Source organism: Dufourea novaeangliae, unplaced genomic scaffold (assembly GCF_001272555.1).
Source record: "Dufourea novaeangliae isolate 0120121106 unplaced genomic scaffold, ASM127255v1 scaffold133, whole genome shotgun sequence".
In the NCBI taxonomy this organism is placed as follows: Eukaryota; Metazoa; Arthropoda; class Insecta; order Hymenoptera; family Halictidae; genus Dufourea; species Dufourea novaeangliae.
Window position 1 is genome coordinate 78,663 of NW_015374011.1, and position 10,173 is coordinate 88,835.

At 41.4% G+C, this 10,173-nt stretch overlaps 1 protein-coding gene across 1 annotated transcript; it reads right to left on the reverse strand.

Moving 5' to 3' along the window:
* Nucleotides 1–7,625: 7,625 nt before the first annotated feature.
* Nucleotides 7,626–9,964, reverse strand: LOC107188502. Its single transcript, XM_015576803.1, has 2 exons — nucleotides 9,722–9,964; nucleotides 7,626–8,126 (listed from the first exon to the last, which is right to left on the reverse strand). Exons 1-2 carry the CDS (start codon nucleotides 9,962–9,964, stop codon nucleotides 7,626–7,628), a joined length of 744 nt encoding a protein of 247 aa, XP_015432289.1.
* Nucleotides 9,965–10,173: the final 209 nt, after the last annotated feature.

Consider the following 10,173-nt stretch of genomic DNA (forward strand, 5'->3'; position numbering starts at 1 on the left):
CAAACATAATTCAACCACCCCGCACACACACAATCGAGCCCAGGCAACCGGGCGTGTAATCTTGCGTTACGTGCCGCGCGATATCGCCAACCCCACCGAAACTTCGTCGGCCTATACGGGGTGGCTTGTAATTTCGTTGTTCCCTCGAAAACCAGGGGAGGTTGGGTCTAATGAAAGTACTAATTTGTGCCTCGTTCCACGCACATATTCACACGATCCTTTAATCTTATTATACAGAGGGTGTAACAAAAATGTTAGAGGATCCGGAAATGGGAGACTCGTGAAGTGATTTGAATCAAGTTTTTCCTTAGGAAAAATGTTATCCAAGGATATGTTAACGAGATATTTACGAAAAACCCTGACCAACCTGTCTCCCATTTCTGGGTCCTCCAACATTTTTGTTACATCCTGTAATCATCTCCCATTCCTAGATAGGAAGGCCGGCGAAATAATATTTCTATTGCAATGTCATATGAATTAGGACATTTCAATCCTTTTTATTTCACAGAACGTAATACTCAATCCCCTATAAAAAAAAAAGCCTCAATATGTTATTCCGCACTTTCCATATTGCTTTTGTAATACAGATCACCGTCTCTTTGATCCCACCTCGAATCCCTTCGCAACCCCTATACAGGCAATCCCCTTCCCCTTCTCGAGCCACAACGATGCGCTTTCGTTCGCGGCTTTTGATTTACATTAATTGATTCCGGGCCCGATAGCCGCGGCCGGACGAACGATAACTATGACGAGATTCGATCTCCATGCATATGTATCCCGAAGGGAGGGGGTGGCGCGGGCTCTGATACCCGGCGAGACGATTTACGAGGAAAAAATGAATCCGTGCTGTGACGGGGGAATATTGCGATCGGGTGGTGGTCGGCCGTAGGAACAAAGCGCGCGTTTATTACGGCCCATGACGTATGTTAATTAAGGGGGAGGACAACGAAACGGATCGCCTCGGTTGATTGTCGAGCGTGAAACTTGAAAGACCACTGGATTCGATATTACCCCCTGGGCTCTATCGTTCCCATTCGTTTAATTACCAATACCGCGTAGAATGTTAACACGGGAATTCTCTTTTTTTTTTTTTAAATCGTCTCTTTCCGTTATTTTCCGTGGGAATTAACCCCTTATGATTTCCTTGATGTCTGCAATTTCCAGAATTACTTGGTCATCAATAATTCCCTAGACACAAAAGGAATTTGTGTACTTATCGCAATTGTACGTTTACTCTAAAAGATAAATATTAATATCAGCAAATGTTTTGATTGTTTCACTTGAAGAATCACTGTACTTCAATTCTCCTCTGTTCAAATGCATCGAAGAATATTTGTCTGATCGTACACGCGTCCGTGTCTGTGTGAATAATATAAATCGACCTTAACTGATGGGAGGAATTTAAATATTTCATCGTGGATTACACAGAGGATCCTTCCCAGGGTAAAACGAATATCCTAAAATACAGTGGCCCCGTCCGCTATCTACACCCCGGAAACCGCACTTATTAGAGGGTAGGTACGTCTGGCCAAAACCGATGAGAAATTCCCTCTCGTTAATTCCCATTTTGTCCTCCGTCCTTGGATTAACAGTGTACATTCCGTAGCTGTGCTGCGCGACGAGAAGCTTCGAAATCGTTATTACACGCCCGTGGGGAGACAGAGAGTTTAGTTTTTCGTTCGATCCTGCCGAACCAACCACGTCTGGCGATCTACCTGTGTAGCCTCCCACCTGTACGAACCTGGACTACGTTACGAGTCATACATCACTCGCAGTTTTGTGCCTCCCCACGGTTACTGATTATAAAAGTTACCACGAACGACGTCGCACTGGTGGAGGCGCTCTCTCGCTACGAAATGGGTCAACCTCGAAGGGGATCGTGGCACTTCCCTTGGAAAGGAATGAAATTATTTCTGATTTCTTCGCCCCGGATGTAAATGCTTCTTTCCGGGGGAGTTACGCGAGAACGCTTGACAAAGTTACGTAGATCCGATATTGCGTTAGATTTTTCTCTCTGTCCGGGCACATTCTTTGGGGGAAATTTTTTCTTCCTGGTAATATATCCTTGTCGTTTGTTTTTTTATTATGGTGTTTAAAAAGTTGGATGTTGGGGTTCGAACGGGCTATGGGGTTGAATTTTTCAGGGTGAAAGAATAAATGGATGTGGCTTTCGTACATTTGATGGTAATACGTGTTACTAGAGACTAATGGCAATGCTACGGATGTGGAACGATAGAGTACTATCTTGGAGTGTTATTAGAATATATTATCTGTCATGATGGTAAGTCATGAATGCTTAGCCAAACTGAAAAATGATGATGGATAATTGTTAGGACAGATCCAGCGATTTTATTTTATCAGACGTTGTGGCTTGCAAAAGGATACAGTCAGAGAGGCACGTATTTGGACTAAAATTACAAATTTACCTATCAAACAACTGAAGGTGACCTTAAAAACTCTGGAAAAAAAAGATTGACAAAAACTTTGATACAATCATTTTAAAGCTTACCTTTAATCGTATTATTACCAAAGCTGATCACGTTTCGTGTTCCACCCTGTATTACTGCATGTATCGTTTAACACCAGGACACCTGCCCGTAGAATAAATTTTTCCCACATTCTTGCGGCCTGTCGATTCCGTACCGTGAGCGATTGTACAAGTTCCCAGAAGATCAATCGCGAGTTTCGAAGCGTCGACACGCAGAGAGTGAACGATCGTTCGAGGTGTGTGTATGTTCTATATAGGGGTGGGGGGATCAGTATTGTTCTTTAAAATTCGATCGCCGGCTATGTTACAATTTTGGGCACAATGCACGGTTCCGTGGACCGTCTATGGTCGGTGATGTACTGTGCATACACCGTTAAACAATGGCTCGGTGGCGGGACCGCCTGTAAATGCATCAGCATAAATCGTCCGTTTCGATGGAGCCATCGAGTCGTTGAAAAAGGAACGGACGTGAACAAAATTGGGTGTGGGGGACTATTTTTCGGTGGTAACCGACGGATTAGGGGTTGCGTGCGCGGGTAATAATGGCCGGTCGTGGGGTTAACAGTGACCATTCGGAATTCGCGCGTAAAAGCGTGTCGGATTGCCCCCGCGTTTATCTGCCCGGCCATTTTGGTTTTTACTCGATTTTCAAGCGGCAGAATTATCCTCGCATGGGACACACTGGAGGCCATAACAGTAGAGGTACCTTTTGTCTTCGTTAATTTGTAATTAATTCGCTGGGAACGTTGCAGTGGTTTCACTTGGGGAGGGGATGGGATTCCGTGGAACTTTTTATACCCTGCGTGTATATATCGGCCATCCTGAGCCGGGATTCCCTTTATTTTTTATTTCATTTTATCGTAGAAATTCCGAAATCTAATGGAGGCTGCTACACGGATTAAATTCCATCGTTCCGTTACCACTAGGATGTTAAGTAATTGGTACATGTAATTCCCTGTATTACATTGATAACTATTTGCCAACGAGAAATTGATTAAACTTGGATAAGTATCGACGAGAAAGTTCTCGGTAACAAATTACTGTGTACGTCGATATTCGTTTGTATTAATTAATAACAACGTTTTAATTATTATCTTTATACAGTGTTCAATAACGTTGATTACTTGACAGAATTTCAATTCATTAATGGTTATTAGATGGGGATGGATAAAGCGAGGACGGGGTCATCGGGAAACCGTTAGGGGAAGAAGTATTTCGAACCGTTACAAATAGAAACTCGAAACCAAAAGTCATCAGTCACTCTAGGGCTTCCGGACTGGAAGGAGCTCACCTCGCCTCCTCGGCCATCTTCACCGCCATTGGTCATCCTCGGCTACCTTCCCCGGTCGCGTCCGACTTTTCCAACACCCTCGACCATCTTCGATCATCTTTGACCCATTCGACCTCCATATCCTTCGAGTACCATTGGAAGGGTCTGTTTGATCCTTTCAGTGGCCTTTAAAGGATCAATGAGTAACGGTCGATCCCCCAGAGATCTTCCAAGGGCCTTAATTGTTTTTCACCCAGTCGACTATCCAAAGTGTCTTGTGGTGCTTCGAGGATCATCCAACTCACGTTCTTGACTGAACAAACGAAATTCGTAGGTTTGACGATACTTTAAGTACCAGCCAGAGGTCACAGCTCGTCTTTTCGACATGTAAGTTCACATTACCACACCTTTATTTTACGACTCTCGAATGTCGAACGAACGTGACGAAAAAGTTCTTCCAACGTGTGTGGGTGATGATGTCTTCGGAACAATAGATTAGCTGGAAACGGGTGTGTATCACTAAAAATTCAAACGCTCGCCGGAAGTTAAGGGATGCCCCGTGAATGTGTAATGCATTACAAGTTTTTTGCGGTAAGCCAGTGAATTATTCATACGATACGTGAACTACCCCGTTAACGGAGTTTAAACTACACGAGTATGTGCATACCTTCCGGTTGCTTGAATTACATTAATATTTATAATAACCTGGCTGTCGTTGGAAAGTGGGAGCAACCAGTGCTTTCTGCACATTTATTCGTAATCACGGAAACGGATTTATTTCAATTTTGTTGCTTGAGGGCGTATTCTAGTGCATTTCGATTTTTTTCTTGTAATATTTCTTATAGTTTGGGAATTTGAAAATGTGTTCCTAATGTATTATGGCGAAATTCGTGAAATTGTGTCGTACCCATAGAAGAATAAATTTCACGTTTTTCTTGAAACCTTGTTTCATAAACATTTTTCCATTCAGTTTAATTGTGCAATAAAGTATACAATAAATTCCCAAAAATTCATTCATTTTTAGCTGCTTTCACCAGGCTCCTCCGTAACATAATCGTGTAACTCTCATTAAATTTTCATATGTTTCAGATTATCGTCGGGGAAGCGTTTACATATGCAGAATCTATCATCGATTTTAACCAGTGACAATGAAATATTCATTCACTCGCGAAACCACCCCCATCCACCTCCCTCTCCATTCATGAAAAAATAATCTATCTCCCGTACGGTATTTTTTTTCACGCTGGAAAACCTGTGAAAATTACTTCGGCGAAGCTGGAAACGCGATAATCTGTAATAGGATTTAAATCGTGGCCCGTGAACAATTAAAACCACAGTAACACGAGATCCGTTTGAATGGGGAAAAAAGGGAATATTTTTAGAGAGCGCCGGAAGCTACTAGCGCATAAAATAGCCAAATGGTTCACAGCGTCGATAAAATATTTTTCTCGCCGACATACATATCACGCGCGATCGCGTTTCCCTGAAAGCTTTCCGACATATAACAATGTTTAAAATTTAAAATCGTAGGGCAGAAATTCCAAATCCGATTGCTGTTACGAACCCGAGACTTCTGGGCATTCGAAAGGAAATATTTGTATCACCGTTGGATTATTTAAACTTCTGAAAAGGAAACGTGTCAACCGTTTGCAAACTTTCATGATTGAAATGGTGGGATTCGATTCAAGTAAATGTATTTAGTTTTGCTCGAACGTGTACGTGTGTATCTTCTACGTCTGTCGATGTGGGAATCGGTATCGCAAGCGTATGAATAACGTCCGAGTCTGAAACGATGCCACGTTTCTTGAGGATCAAAGTCAGGGAAATAAATGTCAGCCCGGAACGAACGTTACCTTTCTATCAGTCACGTACAGTTTATCGAGTGTCAACGAACGTATTAATCATCCGTGAAAGGAGATTGCAACCGCGAAAAGATTAACATTAAACATGTCGCGTTAATTGAATCCGCTTTGTCGACGATTGCGTTCCGCTGAATCGCTGATAGAGGTGTTACTAATTTAACGTACAGGGTATATAACAGGAAATAATTAGTCGATCACCAATGAATTTACTGCTGATAACAGTATCGAAAACAATCTTACTATCGGGAGGCCATTCGTGGTTTAGCCTATATCGGATTTTAGATTAAGCCTTCGCATTCATCCATTCGGGGAAAAACCCGTCTCAACAATTCTGCAATTCATTTATTTTCAAACATTCCTACATATTTTTATTAACTAGTTATTATACATGTTGATCCACAAACGGAGTTCAAAATAACTATCGTATTGCAGATTTATAGATATCGTTATTATCGTGAGATATATCAATACGATTATCATTCTTCAGGTTAGTAAAAAAGATACTTTAAATTATCAGTGAACAATTGGACCAGAATAATACATAATTTTCATCATTTTACACATTTTTTAATATTTTTCGAACAATTCTTCGAGACAAATTTCTTCCATTACACCCTGTATACGTAACGAACATTAAGTTCTCGAATTAGCCTACTCGATACGTATTGTCTGGAGGAAAGTCTTTACGGGGACCAAGGTCTTTTCATCGTTACTCGAGCGATTGTCTCAGTTAATTAAGTATCGAATACGCGACGTTGCACACCAGAAGAATTACAATTGTCGAGGTCCGCCTTTGTTCCGGCACGAGAGGAGAGGGAGAACGTCTCTTTTGGATCGCTGTGTAAATTCCCAATTAAACAGCGCGCAGATATTCCCGGACATATCGACCCGTAATGACATTATATAATTGAACTTTGATTACGTGTTCTCCGTCTGCGTCAATCGTTAACGCAATACGTATTTTCCAGCTGCCGATTACGGGATTCCCTCGTGTTTCCGCAATAGAAGTTGAAGTCAATAATTTGTCTAAACAATATTTGCCTCCAGAACGAGTTTTTTACCATTTTAACGCATATTCGAAGAATTTTCTTACCGAATAATTAGAATAAACGTGGACATCGCAGGTAGATTATAAAATAACTTATGACAATATCAGGTTCCTAGAAATACTGGTATACATAAACTAGAAAACAAAATATAATGTATATCTAGACTAAACTATATGATTAACAATAAGTAACACTGAGGTTCGTTTATAGTTATCTACCATAGCAAGTCTAATCTAATATTTATTTTTTTTTTAATCAGAAGCTATTACTGCTTTCGTAACATTCACTTCGAGCAACCATCGACATTCTCGAACAAGAAAAATATGAGAAGGTGTTGTGAATTAAAAATTACACTACCAGTTTATTACAACCAGTCGCTTACTGTACAATTAACTCTTAGGCTACAAACCACTCGGAAGCAGCACGCCCGTTATGAACGATGTTACGATTATTCTTCATTAACCCTCTGGGCTTAACTTTTGGGGGTTAAAGGGTTGAAAAGTAATTAAAAAAGAGGTCAATTTAATATCGATATTTTTGACTTCAAATTACAAGATACAACATATATGTATATCAGTCTCATAATTTTGAAATAACGATATAATCCTTCAAATGCTTTATTTCATTTTGAAAACGTGCACTTGTGCGCGTAATTATTTTTAACCTATGACGAGTATACTCGACAAAAGTGGGGCAAATGCATTTGCTGTGAAATAAATTCTAATAAAATGCAAAATTACTCTCGCGACTTGCGCCTCATCTATTATAAAAAAAAAATCACTGCCTTATCAAACAGTCCTCGTATATACGTATACTGTTGCATATTTCACATCGACTCAAAGAAAACGAATAATATACTTGTTCACAAAATTCAGTTTGAAATCGTTATCACGTTGTAAAGTAAGGGGTTCAGAGCCCATTTTTCATTTTTTCAAATGATGCAACTGGGTTAACGTCTACCTGAATATCGCCCTCAATTGTACACAGAGTGTCGGCAGAGAGCCCCTGACCGACAGCACAGTGATCAACGCGGTCGCGATTATCGTGAGCAGTTGTACGTTCGGTATGTCCGACGCGTTCGCGATCCAGCGCATTTTGTAGCCGTAGCATTGCGAGGCCATTCCCAGCACGAAGCACAGCGTGCCCACCAAGTTGTGGCCGAACTTGACGATCACTGGTCGGATCAGTTTTCGTAGTTTGACCGCGACAAGCACCGGATAACCGAGCACCGTCAACGGGATCATCAGTATCAGGGACGCAAGACCAAGGATCGCGTGTATCGACCGGAAATGGACCTTCTTCACCTCGTACATAAAGTAGACGCCAGCTATGTTGCAGATCACACCAAGAACCTGAAGGATCCAGTGGACGTGGTCCTTGGCACGACGGGAAAGAAAGTTCGTCAGTACGCTTTCACCCGCCAGCACGACAATGGCCTCTGACATCAGTAGGATGTACTGAAAACGGGTTTGAAAAGATCGAGTCGTCAGGAACGATAGAAGTTACAGGCCGTTTCGCGAAGTCGTTAGAACTTCTTTGGCCACCTCTCGGTTACCCTCCCAAGCCCTCTATCATTCTTTCTCTCTTTCCCAAGGGAAGGGGGATGAAACCGAGCGCGAGAGCCCCGGGTCATTCTTGAATTTCGATTTCGCGTTCAGCCCCTTCTACCACGGGTGTGTAAGAGGAAAATAAATGGAGCAATTTGAATCCCGCGCAATCGTCCCCACACAGAGACCTCTGCGGAGGAGTATCCTGGGCAAGGTTACGGGTAACTTCGACCGTACCCCTTCCTGCACATCCCCCTTCCACTTTTTTCTTTCCCTTATCGCGAGCCCGGCCAAAGAAGTTCTCGCGGTTTTTGAACGATTAAACCGCGAGAATTTTTCCGTTTGTCTGGGGGGTTGAAAGTTTCGCGTGGCTGTTAAAGCGTGTCCAGTGATTTAGCCTTCTCACCGTGAGGAGAAGCGAGTGTACTTCCGGTGAAAAGTGGGCGGAACATTATTCTTTCTGTACACGGCGGCGGTCGATTATTTCCTGGGAAGTGTTTAACGATTGCTCGGTAATAACTGGACCGCCGCGGATGTTGCAGTGAAAAGTAAATCAAGATAAATACTCTTTCGTGATTTAATAGGATCTTCTTTTGTTGTCCTGCTAAATGGAATTGATAATGGAGTTTAACAACGTAATGCTTCATCGTGTTTTTTTGCACTTTGGTTTTTTAATGATAGGTTAACCCTACTGTTCTATGTTACCCGAAATGAAAATTATACAAGGTGTCCCACGTAACGTGAACACCTTCAGTATCTCAACTTGCTTTCGATTTGCAGGAAATTTATTTTAGTAAATGCTCAAAGTGATGTCCATCAATTTCGATACATTTTTGCACTAATCCCTCTATCGTAGTTATTTCATTATTTATATCTACTCTCATGCATTTGTGGATTTTGTATACTCAAAGTGAAATGAAGGTCCCCTTATTATAGTTTATTGGATTGGTCTTCATCTCAATTGTTACGCCACGCGTAATATGACCTTGAGAAAAAGTTTTGCTTATTTGCTTTTTATACAGACTTTTTTTGTATCTTCAAAAAATAAGTGAGATATTGAAGGTGGGACACCCTGTATTTCAATGGGTATTTTGTTTTTAAATACTTGTTTTTAGTATCCAACGACCTTTTGTGTATTTCCCATTTCTGAAGGACAAATCATTTTGAAGTTTGAAATAACTTCACTCAAACGGATAGGAACGTGAAGAATAAGTGGAAAGAACAGCAAGGTTAATCATAATTGTAGCATTACTAGACTCGGACCCAGAATTTGAAGGAAGAACGAAAGAGATTTATAGTTCTACTCGAAGGGGGAATTGTTACAGGACAATGTACAACGCGCAATGAAGCACCTAATTGTTACAGAAAGAAAAAGAAGAACGTCACCTCTGGTCTTAGACGTTCTGAACAATGTCCTTACTTTTAAATTAAAAAGTCTTTGTTCCCTTTTTGGTCGAAACTTTCGCCAGGGCATTGTATAAAAAAGTTACAGTTGATACACGTACCCCGACAGTACAAAGGCTCACATGGAGTTCCATCACCCGCGATGACTGGAATGCATACCAGAGGGTCAACCCCGTCATAAATATAATGAGCACATGGTTCACTAGATCGATCCCAGTTACGCATGCACTGTACGTGCTCAGTGTTTTGCTCGGACTCTGCTTATCCGTGGAGATGTTCCCGGAACTCGAACCCGCGATATCGAGTTTCACGTCCGCCAATGCAATGTGCGAGCCTCTCTCCATTGTTCCGGGTTATCTGGAAGTTTGCAAAAATTACAACATTGTTTAGAATGTTATGCGACATGCTATACAGAGTGTCATGTAACTGGTTGTACAATCTAGAGGGGTGATTGTACGTGAAAAAGTAAGTCGTAAATATACAATAACATTTTATCTTTTGAGATTTTGTTTCCAAGAAAATCGACTTTGACTCGTAGTAAGTAGAAACGGAA